The 15,260-nt window shown below is 35.8% G+C and overlaps 2 protein-coding genes across 7 annotated transcripts in view; one reads left to right on the top strand and one right to left on the bottom strand.

Annotated features, from left to right (window-relative positions):
• Positions 1-5,394: 5,394 nt before the first annotated feature.
• tmigd1 (transmembrane and immunoglobulin domain containing 1) lies at positions 5,395-7,912 on the bottom strand. 2 transcript variants are annotated; one of them, XM_026195743.1, is made up of 6 exons: positions 7,709-7,912; positions 7,199-7,278; positions 6,666-6,950; positions 5,900-6,184; positions 5,685-5,788; positions 5,395-5,534 (listed from the first exon to the last, which is right to left on the bottom strand). In XM_026195743.1, exons 2-6 carry the CDS (start codon positions 7,254-7,256, stop codon positions 5,517-5,519), a joined length of 750 nt encoding a protein of 249 aa, XP_026051528.1. In that variant the 5' UTR covers positions 7,257-7,278; positions 7,709-7,912; the 3' UTR covers positions 5,395-5,516. The 2 variants fall into 2 exon arrangements, with proteins under 2 accessions (XP_026051528.1, XP_026051527.1); XM_026195742.1 differs by having other exon boundaries at positions 6,666-6,953; positions 7,709-7,910.
• Positions 7,913-9,789: 1,877 nt separating this feature from the next.
• The window catches only part of slc47a1 (solute carrier family 47 member 1), a 32,658-nt gene continuing 27,187 nt past the window's right edge, over positions 9,790-15,260 (top strand). For 3 of the 5 annotated variants that reach the window (XM_026195739.1, XM_026195740.1, XM_026195741.1), the window contains exon 1: positions 9,792-10,853. In XM_026195739.1, coding sequence (XP_026051524.1) covers positions 10,683-10,853 — 171 coding nt within the window. In that variant the 5' untranslated portion in view covers positions 9,792-10,682. Of the gene's footprint in view, positions 10,854-15,260 lie in introns of all 5 variants that reach the window. The other 2 variants (XM_026195738.1, XM_026195737.1) reach the window with 2 other exon arrangements.

The following is a 15,260-nucleotide window of genomic DNA, read 5'->3' on the forward strand; positions in this document are numbered from 1 at the left end:
CGCGAAAGGATCCATCACACCCATCCTTCGAATTCGGGGAAAAGGAGGACGCATTTGTGGGCCGCATTTGAAGGATCCTACGAATTTGGACAGCCTTCGTCGCGGCGCTGTGACGTAACATCCTTCAAATGCGTCCTCCGAAGGATGTAGACCCTGAATTTGGACACAGCTACACAGCTGCGTTCCGCTGCAGCTGAGCGGCCGGCCACAGGCCGGTACGGAAGGCTTATCATATAAAATAAATAATAATAATAAAAAATAATAATAAAAAATTTGACCACCGGCCGATTCGCCCTTAAATGGACCGGCCGTTCAAGATTGTTCCCGGTATTCCCGATTGCCAATCCGTCCCTGTGTGTGTCCTTCTGTAGATTTATCCTATTTATCCTCCACATATGATCATGGAGCTCTACTAGAGTGACCATCAGGTTTTTGTTCACCACTCAAACCAAAGTCCTTTTTCAATCAATTGCTCAGTTTAGCCAGGAAGCCAGCTCTAGGAAAAGTCCTGGTTGTTTCAAACTTTTCCCATTAAGGGTAACAGAGACTACATGTTTGTGAACCTTCAATAAAGCAGAATGCTTTTCTGACCTCTTCTCCAGATGTGTGGCTTGTTTCTGAGCTTTACAAGTTATTTTGACCACATGGCATGGTTTTTGCTCCGATATGCATTATTAGCTGATTACAAATTGGACCTATCATTGAGACATGTGCCTTTCTAAATCTTACCCATTCAACTGAATTTGCCACAGGTTAACGTCAATCAAAGTGTAGAAACATCTATAAGCAATATGAATGCTCCTGAGCTACATTTCAACTGTCCTAGATAAAGGTATGAATGCTTATGAAATTAAATAATTTAAGTTTCTTTATTTTTAATACATTTGCACAGATGTTAAAAACATGTTTTTTTGCTTTAACATTATGGTATATGGAGTTTAGATTGATGTGGGGGGAAAATGAAGGGGTATGAAAAAATGAAGGGGCACTGTATATTGTTTGCGCATGTTTATTTACATTAAAGGGGGGGGGGGTGAAATGCTATTTCATGCATACTGAGTTTTTTACACTGTTAAAGAGTTGTATTCCCATGCTAAACATGGTTTCAAAAATTAAGTTGTACGTTTGAAGGAGTATTTTTGTTCCAAAAATACCTCTTCCGGTTTGTCACGAGTTTCGGAAAGTTTTTTTTGAGTATGGGTCTGTGTGACGTTAAATGGAGTGGAATTTCCTTATATGGGTCCTAAGGGCACTTCTCCCGGAAGAGCGTGCGCTCCCGTATAGCAGAGCAGAGCAGAGACATTCTGAGTGAAATGTCACAAAAGAAGTGTGTTTTTGGTTGCGAGGGCAAGACAACCCTGCACAGATTACCAAAAAAAAAACAAAAAAAACATTAAGGGACCAGTGGAAAGAGTTTATTTTTAAAGAGCATCGACAGAGTTGTGCAAGTGTTTTTGTTTGTTCCCTGCATTTTGAAGATGCTTGTTTTACAAACAAGGCCCAGTTTGACGCCGGATTTGCATATCGTTTATTTCTTAAGGATAAAAACTGCTTCAAATATCTCTGTGTTGGTAACTTGGCTATCGGCGCGTAAGCACATCAAGGAGACCCGGGTTCGAGCCCCCGCTCGGAGCGAGTGCGAGGAGCGCCAGAAAGGACCCAGGAGAGAGGGGTTACATAAGCAAATATATACAGTTTCAATACATACAATACATAGACGCTGTTGTAGTCGTTGCTGCAGCTGCTCTTGTTCAGTTTCAGCCTCGGGATCTGATTCTGGATCATAAATAAACTCATTCTTCATAAAAAGAATCTGACTGTTAGCCATGGTTTGTTTTGAATGATGTTTTTTTTTTCCTCACAGTAATGTCACAACTTCCAAACGCTCTCAACGCAAAAGCCTATTTGCGCTTGTGATTCTTTAGCTCCGCCCACACATCACGCCTCCAGCGGCTCGTGTTTTTCTGAAAAAAATCGGCACAGACTATTTTTCTCTTATAAATATAATAAAACTAAAGACTTTTTGGAGATATGAGGGATTCAGTATTTCTCTATAGGTACTCAAGATTGACAGGAGATTGAGTGAAAATTAGCATTTCACCCCCCCCTTTAAAGGCAAGATAACTGAAATAATAAGAGCACAAGTATAGATCTGGAACTTCTTTAAGTCGGTCTAAATATAATTTAGTAATTGCAATGTCTTCTGGTCCAATCAATCACCTTTATTTATATAGTGCTTTAAACAAAATACATTGCGTCAAAGCACTGAACAACATTCATTTGGAAAACAGTGTCTCAATAATGCAAAATGATAGTTAAAGGCAGTTCATCATTGAATTCAGTTATGTCATCTCTGTTCAGTTTAAATAGTGTCTGTGCATTTATTTGCAAGATATCGCTGTAGATGAAGTGACCCCAACTAAGCAAGCCAGAGGCGACAGTGGCAAGGAACCGAAACTCCATCGGTGACAGAATGGAGAAAAAAACCTTGGGAGAAACCAGGCTCAGTTTGGGGGCCAGTTCTCCTCTGACCAGACGAAACCAGTAGTTAAATTCCAGGCTGCAGCAAAGTCAGATTGTGCAGAAGAATCATCTGTTTCCTGTGGTCTTGTCCTGGTGGTCCTCTGAGACAAGGTCTTTACAGGGGATCTGTATCTGGGGCTCTAGTTGTCCTGGTCTCCGCTGTCTTTCAGGGCAGTAGAGGTCCTTTCTAGGTGCTGATCCACCATCTGGTCTGGATACGTACTGGATCCGGGTGACTGCAGTGACCCTCTGATCTGGATACAGACTGGATCTGGTGGCCACGGTGACCTCGGAACAAGAGAGAAACAGACAAATATTAGCGTAGATGCCATTCTTCTAATGATGTAGAAAGTACGGTGTTATGTGAAGTGTTTCCGTTTCTGGTTTACCTAATTAATGCAGCCTAAAAATCCTTTAACGGATTTGGATATTAAAAGCATATTAGTATGTTATGTGTATGCCAGGTTAAAGAGATGGGTCTTTAATCTAGTTTTAAACTACAAGAGTGTGTCTGCCTCCCGAACAATGTTAGGTAGGTTATTCCAGAGTTTAGGCGCCAAATAGGAAAAGGATCTGCCGCCCGCAGTTGATTTTGATATTCTAGGTATTATCAAATTGCCTGAGTTTTGAGAACGTAGCGGACGTAGAGGAGTATAATGTAAAAGGAGCTCATTCAAATACTGAGGTGCTAAACCATTCAGGGCTTTATAAGTAATAAGCAATATTTTAAAATCTATACGATGTTTGATAGGGAGCCAGTGCAGTGTGGACAGGACCGGGCTAATATGATCATACTTCCTGGTTCTAGTAAGAACTCTTGCTGCTGCATTTTGGACTAGCTGTAGTTTGTTTACCAAGCGTGCAGAACAACCACCCAATAAAGCATTACAATAGTCTAACCTTGAAGTCATAAATGCATGGATTAACATTTCTGCATTTGACATTGAGAGCATAGGCCGTAATTTAGATATATTTTTGAGATGGAAAAATGCAGTTTTACAAATGCTAGAAACGTGGCTTTCTAAGGAAAGATTGCGATCAAGTAGCACAACTAGGTTCCTTACTGATAACGAAGAATTGACAGAGCAACCATCAAGTCTTAGACAGTGTTCTAGGTTATTGCAAGCAGAGTTTTTAGGCCCTATGATTAACATCTCTGTTTTTTCTGAATTTAGCAGTAAGAAACAAACAGACAGTGATAGTAAGAAAGATTATAGAGAAAAAATATAAAATAAAAACAGCTACATGGAGCTATGATTAGCTAATGAAGGCCAACAGGAAGTAGAGAAAACACTGTCCATATCCTTTCCTTAGAAAGGTGTGCTAGACAGTGATTAATTTTACATGAATGCTATACATGTTTATATATTTTGCTATTGTATTGTGGAGGGACAATTTCATAAACTTTTCTATACTCCTCTGATTATATAATGGTGAATATTACAATAACATAGCACAACAACAGTGATTAGCAATAATGATACGCATAATTCTCACAATAAAAATAATATGGTCATATAGATCATAACACAGTCTTGAAGGTAAGAAGTGGATTATCCTTCACGTTGGCTCACAATAATTAGGAACCACATCCCTTCACTCGATTGGGATGTTCGCTTTTATTCTGGACGGCAAGGTGTCACACTGTCTAGTCTCTGTTTCCCTGGGTGTCCACTAGTGGGCTCACTTCCCCTTAGGCACTTCACCCTAGGCACTAAAATTCCTCTAGTCTGGTCCTGTCTTCACAGTAATTGCACTCCTGTTAATTGCATCAGGTGCAGTAACTTTATTGTCATTAGCCTCCCTATAAATACCAGTCTTTTCCTGTTGTTTGTATTGAGTCCTTACCCTTCGTGTTATCAGTCTTCTCGTCATCCGAGATTCTCCTTCGTCTTCTCATCTTCCGAGATTCAACCTAACCTCTCGTCTTCCGAGTTCCCTTTCCTGTTCCCTTCTTTGTTTTTTGTTTGTTTATTTTGGACTGTCTGTTTTGGCTTTGACCTTGGCTTGTTCGACTACGATTTGGATTACCCTTGTACAATAAACATCTGCAATTGGATCTACTCTCTCCTGTGTCTCTCTGGTACACGAATCGTCACAAGGGGGCAGTGACTGTAACATTGAGCATATTTTGCAGTATTAAACAAGTATTAATACCGATTTCATCAGGCTCTGAAAATTCTTCAAAAAGAACACAAATAATGGCCTTCTCAGCTACCATAGTTGCAGCTCTTGCGCCATTAGAACAGTGTTCAGTGCACTACCATTTACATTTAAAAAAATGTTTTGCACCGAGCAACCCTGAAATTGGTACGTCAGAGAAAGGAAACATTCTAAATGTGCAGTTAGGTCTGTTCAACAAATCTGAAATATTATACAATTTTTATTTGTCTCAGCATTTAACTTGACATGCAATGTACAATGCAAACAGTGAAAATAGCCTACCTAAACCTTATTAGAATAAAATGGAACATTTCTTTATGATTACAACCACATATTGCTTATGATCTAAGTGGATGGTTAAAGGTTAATGACTTCTAAGTACACTTAACAGGCCAATTTATGCAATAAAAATCTTGCCCCTGAGAATGTAAAATATCCTGCAATTCACTTTAATGAGATTGTTTTACTGTCGCTAACAAATGCACCCATCAATTTAGGTGTGTCTTTGCTGGCTCAGAGACAAAATATAAAGTCTTTTTTAATGCAATTGCTCAATAACCTTGGAATCCGAGAAGAAACACACAATGAAATCATCAACAAAAAAACAAAAAAATCACAATAAAGATTTGTTTAACAGACATCTATTCACATTCTAATTTAACAATAAAAAAACAAAGGGTTCTAAGCAGGAATGAAAGGAGATGTTTGTTTTTTGTTCAAATTTTTATTTAAGATTGGTGTCCCATTTTGAAGTCCAGTAATGATCTTCTCCATGCTTAACATCTCAAATAGCTGTGGTTTGAATTCTTGAGAATTCCATGTGGAGATGTTCAGTTTGGTTTAATGCACTATAGGACACCAAAAAGACAAAGCCTTTTTAATTTGTTTCAATAGTTTAAGGCAAAAAAAAAAAGTAATATAAACAACTTTTATTTTAGACATGGCCACTGTCTTTTTTTATTTTTTATTTTTTTTAATCAAAACTGAAGCTGACTTACCTTAATAATTTTATTCCTTCTAGAAATGAGTGCGAATACAATTGTACATAAAACCACCACCACTCCAGCAATTGTGGGTCCTACAGGGAACCTTAGCACTTTATCTAAGGGAAAAGAAAGTTGAATATACCTTTCAAAAATGTAATATAATTTATAAAAGTAAAACAGACTACAAAACATCAAAGTTCAAATAAGGATAAAACAGGACAACAAACCTTGAACCATAACAGTAAAGGTCCTGCCCATAATTCCATAGACAGATGAATTAACTTCACATGTGTACGTTCCTTGATGTACATCACGCTTAGTTTTTGTGATTGATAACCTAGCATTAATGCCATTATTAGTTGTTATGTAACTGCCAGAGGTCAGATCCAGAACTTCACCATCCTTTTTCCAAGCCACAGTTACTGGTGGGTTGGCACGGACATCACAGGACAGAACAACATCACTTGTTTCTTCAACAAATACTTCCTTAGTGTCATTAAGGTCTGGGGGATCTGTAATATAATGGCATTCAAAGCTTAAAATAAAACAGTGCTCGACAATTCTGCTTACTATTTTATTTTGCCAACATCCAAAGTTAAAAACCAGCAATTTTTCACCAGCCACTCACATATTGCAACAGCATATTCATCACAAGAGTTTGGCTCAGTTCCATTCTAGTTTATTTTTGAGAAATGGTCCAGATTCCAATCCAAGGCCCATTTAAAGTTTCAAAGTTAGTTTAAAACACTTTCATTAATAACTAATTTAAAGCATGTTTATTGTTTAAACTGTAACACTGTTTAGGGTTTAGAGGCCCATTGTCACAATGAAGTTGTAAAAATGGATATAACCTTAACATTCCTTAACATATAACAATGTGCATTTAATGAAAATAGATTCCTTGCGGAGTTCATGCTGAAACTGCAGAACAGAAATTAAATGTATACCAATGTTTTAGTTTACTTATATTCCCCCAAGTAACATTAAACTTACACTGGACGTCAAACTCGATGGAGCTGTTTACACTTGCATCAGCCTTCAGCTGACAGATAAAGACAGCTCCATTGTCCTCTTTAGTGACAGGCTGTACGCACAGACTACTTCTGGACCGGCGGTTTTCTTCTGCCAGGTTCACCTGGACACCGTTGCGGAACCACTGCAATTCATTTTGGTTGGATGGGTCAATACCTTCATCAATAATACAAGTCAGAGTGAGAGTTTTCTCAATCTCTGTCCGAAGCAAGTTCCCGGTGGCAAGTGGACATGACTCAATGGTGACTGCTGTTTAGAAAAAATTAACTATTGAGCAATTCGTTCAGGCATAAGAAACTAAAACTGTTGCAGTACTGGTTAATACCCTGTATATGTCCTATAATAATAATCAGGTTAAATATATAATTATACTCTAAAGGTTAAAACACTCTTTCTGTTTTGATATACTAAACAACATTTGGTGAAATGTTAGAACAAGCAGTATTTGGATCTCCTTTGAAGCATGAGACTTTGAAAATGTAGTAATACATTACCTTTTACTTGACTGACAAGGCACATCAGGAACAAAGAAACACTAACAGATACTTTCATCTTTGAACATCTGCCAGATATCCTGAATAACAAAAAGATATCTAAACAAGTCTGGAAAATGTATAAGAAAGTCTTATTTATGGAATGATTTATGGAACTGAATAAATAAATTAATATCTTGCCAGAAATATTTAAGAAAATAATCTAATATATATATAATCTAATATTCCTTGCAGAATCCAAGGAAGGTGGTACCTGAGAGCATGAGAGTGAAAATGGAGAAAAAAAAACACAGCACAAAAGATCGCGGACCGTAACATATATATATATAATATATATATACAAGTTTTGGACAACATGAGGGTAAGTAAATCATTGCAAGATTTTACATTTTTCAGTGTACACTATGCTTTTAATCATTTCTGGCAGTTGCAAAGTCATTTAATAGAAAATGTGAAATCTTAAATGCGTTCTCAGAAATTCATAGCAACTTTTGAGTACTATTTACTTACCAAAGCTTTGTGCGACAGTTCTCTGGAAAATGCCAAATCCAAAGGTTGCATGAAGGCTAGAGAGGCTTGTGTCTTCACTCCAATGCTTTATATTATGTCACTTTACTGCACTTAACAGGAATTGAAATCACCTCCCCTCACGGTCACAGACCTTTTAGTGTTGTGCAAAAATAGGCTGAATGGCTGAAGTGTCATCTCTATCTCTCCAGAAGGAATTGGAAGGATGAAAAGAGAGAAATCCTATAAAGATATAATCTCACATTCATAAAACATTTGTGATAAGACAAATTGAATGTCCTATAATGGATGGCAATGCCAAAAGCATTAAATATAAATATATATAACCCAACCCAAGTGAATCATAAATTCTTTCAGTGTTTAAACTGTATGTGATATCTGTGTTGAGTGAAGGTGACACAGGGTAATGTTTTATTTTTATTTTTTTTGTACTGCAAATAATGTTACAGTAAAATAAAATTTGATAGAAATACTGTTATCTAAAAGGAACATTAGACTATTTCTGAAAATAGGCTCATTTTCAACTCCTCTACCATTTTCGAAATCCGGTTAATCCATCTCCAGGTCTGGCAGTAGCACATTTAGCTTAGCTTAGCATTGTTCATTGAATCTTATTAGACCGTAAGCATCTCACTCAAAAATTACCAGAGAGTTTCGATATATTTCTTATTTAAAACTCAACGAATTTTGCTGCCACATGGGTTCAGCAGATGCAGTGATATTATGCAGTGCCTAAAAATAGTTCCTGTATTGCTGCAACTACATAATATCACATAATATCACATAAATGCATTATATCACAGCACCTACTACACCTGTGGTATGTCAACAAAGTTCATTGGTTATTACGCCGTAGTGTATAGGTGATGAATGAGTGTATAGTTCTTAGCCATATCAGCCTAGAAAATCTCACGATGTAACTACAGAAGAATCAAGTTTTAAATAGGAAAAATATCTAAACTCTTTGGTTAAAACATGCATTAGGGTTTTTACATAATATAACGATGGGCAGGCACTGATTATTATCCACCAGGGGGCCCAGTTTGACCATTGTAAGCTAATGATGTTAATGATAAAATAAAAATTTGACTGATGTATTGCTCTCTCTCTCTCTCTCTCTCTCACACACACACACAGACACACACACACACACACACAGACACACATAAACACACAAATAATACTAAGGTTAAGTGCACTTAGTTATTTGTATAATTTGTATATAAGTTATTATTTATCGTAATTTGAGAATGATAAAAAGAACATCTTCAAAGGAGGCAGGAACATGTGACCCTCTGTACAAAGAGTCACATCATCAGTTTGAATAATTAGTTTGTTTTATTAGTGAGTTTTAAACTTGTCAAATCAGTTTTAAATTTAACTTTATTATTTTCCCACTAATAATTTGTCTTTTTTGTCATAACATATAAAATTTTATTTATGCTTGAACAGCATCAATATGCACTATAGAATGCAGTTACTGAATCAGCGTCAAAGGTTGATGCATGAACATTCAGAGGAAAGAATTTGAGAACATGTCAAAAGAGACATTATTACACATACATAAACACATAATTGACTGTCTTTGCTTAAAAATGTGAGTGTATTCATGTCAGATCATACTATACATGTACTTTATGTATGCATTCATTCATACTGTATGTGGCAAGCATTTGTATAAGCGAAGATAAAAAAAAAATGTATTGCATGTTAGTTCATTCCTTCTATTCCCTCCCATTCCGCCTTTCAGTCTTTAGCATTTCTTACTGCATATCAGATAAGAAATGGATAACTTGCAAAGGAAAGGCTAAAGGTTGTTCTAATTTGCTACCCACAGAGATGTACATACATACTGTGCATGACTTAGAACACACAAATAAAGACTTTTGCACATTTTGTACGTTAGATCCTAACAAGTTATTATTATTATTTTTATTTTTTTATGCAGAATATTAAATGTTTCTTTACATACAATAATTACAAATTTATTTTTTCTTTATTTTTTAAAGATTCTTAAAGCAATTTTATTATTAATATTATATCTCATTACATTATGAATCTTTGTTCAGTAACAAACATGTAGCTTTAATAATATATGAACACACTTTTTTGAATAGTTACAAAGAGTCTAGTTTAGTAAATAATCAGCACAGGTTGTGTAAGACTAGGTTGACAGAGGTTAAGCATTACTGTTTTACTGAATGGGCAAGTTAATGACCAAAGGTTGCGTGTGATATGCCAACCATGACTTCTTGTGCTGGAGATCCATGGCAAGCTACCAAGAGGTTATGTGCCTGTATATTACAAATAAGGATTTTTAGGTGATCTAAGTGATTTAGTTTGCCAAACATTAAAACACATTTTATACTACACAAAAATTTTCTAACAAATATGATCCTTGTGGGATTCAAACCTTAACAGTCTAGACGTGGTTTAGCAAGTATATAATTTACTTAACTCCAAATTTACATGTTAAAGACCTCTTTATGGATCATCTTTCCCAAAGTAAAGCTTTTTCTGCTCATTATGCTGCATTAAAAAGCTGACAACTTAGAAAGCAATGCTCTAACATGGGTTCCTCAAAGGAACAGCAATCTGTTATTTACACAGGCATTCCTGATAAGATTACCGCTGCGTTTAAGAAGTATGAAAGGCTAACCTGCCCCTTACAGCCCCCAAAGAGCTGCTGTAATCGCTACAGGGAATAATAAAGAGCTTGCTTGTGACCTGCCTCTCTTGGGCTCCCTCAGTGACTGAAGGCAGTAGGTTACTTAATCAGGGTCTCAGCACTATTTGATTGTTTCTGCCTCCATGGACTGATAACAACATTTTTGGAAAAATCACTGCTGGAGAGAAGCTGTCTCATTCCTATATTGCTTTTATTATTTTTACTCTGTTATTTTATTCCCACTCTCTCTTCATTCTTTTCTCTTATTTTCTTGCACTCAACGGCTGAATGGATAAAGCTGGTATGCCTGAGGCTTGCGGGCCCCTGGCAAGCCATGAACAAATCACAGAAACAACAGCACCTAGTTCTAAACTCTTCTGCTGCAGTCGTGTGCGTCGCTGGGTTCCCCTGGCCTACAGAGAGGAGCTCAACCATGTCCTGCGCCTGTCAGGGCCCCTGGTGAGTCCTCTTTTTGTTCCATGTCTCTTCCATGTACTCCACAAGTGCTGCAACTCACATTAAACTTTAAATACAAAAGCTTTGCCAGCTAAATCTGGTTATGGGGTGATGGTTGGTTTTAACCTATGTCTGTAACTTAAGTTAGTGTTGGAGTTAGTATAGTATTTTCTTTTTCTTTTTTATAATTGATGATGATGTAAATGATGGCTCCTGTTTAATAGTTGTGAAGAGTGCTTGTCTGAGAGTCAAAGTGAATTTCTGTGGTCTGTCCCTCACTTTTGGTAATTCTTGATTTTTTGTTATCCTTGTCTGTTTCAATAAATAAATAAATAAAATTAACCATAAAAAACCTTTAAAAACATATCCCAACACATACACAGTATACTGTAAAAAATTGTGCCGTTAAATAACAGTAATTTACTGGCAGCAGGGGTGCCAGTAAAGTACTTTTAATTTACAGCTTTCAACCATTAATTTACCACTCTTATTTTCTGACAGTATTTTACCGTAAATTCTACCATGGAAATTAACTCCACTCCCACTGCTTCAAACAGTTCGAGTTTAAAAAGTAGCATTCCTATGATGATAGTACTATGAACTTCTTTCATTTGAGTCCACTGAGAAGGAATATTTCTTAATATAAAACTGCAAACACTTTATGTGTAATAGTAAAGTAACCAAATGCATGACTTTTACTCAGATCACTGCAGCTCACACATATGTGCTGAAATACTTAACACAGAGATCACCACTGTATCAGGAGAATCCACATTTACTGTCTTTATATAAAGCAACAAAAGATCAGAATTTGTGGCTCATCATTGACTGAAGCACAGGCTCTACTCTCCAGCACAATGGTGAACGACAAAACTACATTAAACTAACAGATCTCTCTTATGCAAACACACACTAATACAGTTGAGTTCAGTATTTACGCTCTTTATCAGTGTATGATTTTGCATATTTTTTTTGTATGGATGTTCACAAATATTTTAGTTAAATTAACTTTTTTTCATTTGGTAATCCTGACATTTACATTTTACAGTATATTACTGTTTTTCCTTGACTTAACGGCAACAAACTGTAGAAAAACACTTTTTTTGCTGGCAACCGTTAATTTACGGCAACAAACTGCACACTGTAAAAAAATTTGCCGTTAAATAACAGTAATTTTCTGGCAGCAGGGGTGCCAGTAAAGTACTGTTAATTTACAGCTCTTAACCATTAATTTACCGCTCCTATTTCTTAACAGTATTTTACCGTAAATTCTACCATGGAAATTAACTCCACTCCCACTGCTTCAAACAGTTCGAGTTTTTAAAACTAGCATTCCTACGATGTTAGTACTATGAACTTATTTCATTTGAGTCCACTGAGAAGGAATATTTCTTAATATAACGATGCAAACACTTAATGTGCAGTAATAAAGTAACTAAATACATGACTTTTACTCAAATCACTGTAGCTCATTGTCAGCTATAGCACACATGTATGTGCTGAAGTACTTAACACAGAGATCATCACTGTATCGGCGACTCCACATTTACTGTGTTTATATAAAGCAGCAGAAGATCAGAATTTGTGGCTCATCATTGACTGAAGCACAGGCTCTACTCTCCAGCACAATGGTGAACAACCAAACTACATTAAACTAAACGATCTCTCTTGTGCAAACACACATTAATACAGTCAAGTTCAGTATTTACTCTCATTATCAGTGTATGACTTTGCCTAATTTTTCTATGGATGTTTACAAATATTTTAGTTAAATTAACTTTTTTTTTCATTTGGTAAATCTGACGTTTACATTTTACAGTATATTACTGTTTTTCCTTGACTTAACGGCAACAAACTGTAGAAAAACACTTTTTTTGCTGGCAAACATTTATTTACGGCAAGAAACAGTAGAAAAACAGTCATTTACTGGCAGCAGGGGTGCCAGTAAATAACTGTTTTTCTACAGTTTGTTTCCTGTAAATTAATTACAGTTTATTACTGTTAAATTATGTTCAATGCTGTTTTTTCTTCATCTTAAATCTTTAACCCTTTAAACCCCACAAGAAAATCCTCAGTTTTAAATGAACACTTATAATGTGTGCACACTACAGAGTGTTAGAGTAACACCGAATCAGTGAAGTTAATGAGATAATTCGGTGATTAATTGATGATTGAGCATTAGTGATAAACACCTGCAGAATCACTGAAGCAAAGAGAAACACAAGAACTACAAATTACTTCAACCACAGCCTTAGATGAAATCAACTGAATAAAAGAATACATCAAATCTCTCAAGATCTGATTAAACAACTACTAAAACAGCTTCACCAGATTCACATTACTTACCAGACTGACTTTATTTCTGTCAGATGTCTACAGAAGAACTTATGGAGAGTTAAATAGGTTTAGGTGTTTTTTTCACTACCATGATGGAGATCAGTGTTTACTTTAGTTGGGCTCTTGAACGTGACTTTTCAACAATTAAGGTTTTTTTTTTTTACATGCTATAACAATGCGCCTTTGGAACCTGTTATAGCAAAACAAAAGTACACAGAAGCAAAAAAATCTGATGTTGTTTATAGATTGACAAGAACAAATACTATTATTTCTGATCTAATCCCATGTCTCTTCTCTTATTGATACTACAGCATAAGGAACACTGCTGAGCCATAAGTTATAAAAGACTGTTAAGAAAATTTCACTCATAATAAAAAAAAAAAACCTTTGCTGAAATTTAGACAGAAACATCAAGAATCAGCGTATGAATCACAGCAATGGTGACAATCCATAAAATAAATGAACAGATCAGTTCTGAACATCACAACACATGCTACTAAAACTTAAAACAAATGCAAAATGATAAGCACATAAGAATTCAAGAAAATAAGTGAACAATTCAGTGGCATAATTTATTCATGCCGCAATGCATGCTGGGAGTCATGGATGAGTTTTATCCTGTGCTGGTACCCAGCATGCATTGCATCATAAACCTTTTGATTGTCACCATTGTTGAGATTAATATGCTGATTGTTGATGTCTCTCTTTCAGTGTTGTGAGGACTGCTGCCCAAAATATTTAAAGCTCAAAAATCCATATCCAGATAATCACATTACCGTTCAATCTTATAAATTTGAAGAAACAAACAAAAGAAAAGTGTTATTCACTCACATATTTCAACACCAAATTATTATTTGACTATTATAACAACAAGTCAGTCTAGTAGATCATGCCTGACAGAAACAGTCATAATCACTTGATCATCAAGATTAATATTGCTGTAATAGATGTATCATAAAGATACAAATATAGCAATGAAACAAAAGTTGAAGTACAAAAGTCAAGGGTCAGGAGCCCAACTAAAGCAAACACTGATCTCCACAATGGTGATGCTAAACGAAACTAAGATTATCATCTACACCTCTGTAATTCTCAATAAGATCTTTTGATCTCTGATCTCTGATCTGATAGAAATAAAGTCAGTCCGGTTAGTAATGAGTGAAGTTGATAAAGCTGTTTGTTGATTGTTTAAATTTTCAGTTGATTTCATCTAAAGATGTGGCTGAAGTCAGTTGTATTTCTTGTGTTTGTCTTGTTTCTTTTTTCTTCAGTGATTCTACTCATTAACAGCAGCTGTTGATCATTGTCTGAATTCACTCATTAGTTTTCATTCTCTCTGTTAGGTGGACTATATTAGTAAACTCATGTAGGGAATAGTGAATGAGGGAGTATGGTGTGATTTGAAACACAGCCGCTGAGTGTCGACTTTGAACGTTGTTAATTTACGATATATAGCAGCAGGCTACCTTCTCGAAAACGATGAATATTACCCAGAATGCACTGTTTTACTGAAAAACAGTATGTTACTGTCGAAATTTGGCCGTTTTTTTACAGCGATTTTTAACAGTGCAGAAAAACTGGCAGGGGTGCCAGTAAATAACTGTTTTTCTACAGTTTGTTTCCTGTAAATTAATTACAGTTTATTACTGTTAAATTATGTTTCATGCTGTTTTTTCTTCATCTTAAATCTTTAACCCTTTAAACCCCACAACAAAATCCTCAGTTTTAAATGAACACTTATAATGTGTGCACACTACAGAGTGTTTGAGTAACGCTGTATCAGTGAAGTTAATGAGATAATTCTGTGATTAATTGATGATTGAGCATTAGTGATGAACACCTGCTATTAACAAACAAAATTACTAAAAGAAAGAGAAACACAAGGACTACAACTGACTTGAGCCATTGCCTTAGATGAAATCAATTGAAATAAAATAATTCATCAAATCTCTAAAGATCTGATTAAACAACTCCTAAAACAGCTTCACCAGATTCAAATTACTAACCAGACTGACTTTATTTCTGTCAGATGTCTACAGAAGATATTATTGAGAGTTAAATAGGTTTAGGTGT

This window comes from Carassius auratus, chromosome 21, assembly GCF_003368295.1.
Source record: "Carassius auratus strain Wakin chromosome 21, ASM336829v1, whole genome shotgun sequence".
Classification (NCBI taxonomy): domain Eukaryota; kingdom Metazoa; phylum Chordata; class Actinopteri; order Cypriniformes; family Cyprinidae; genus Carassius; species Carassius auratus.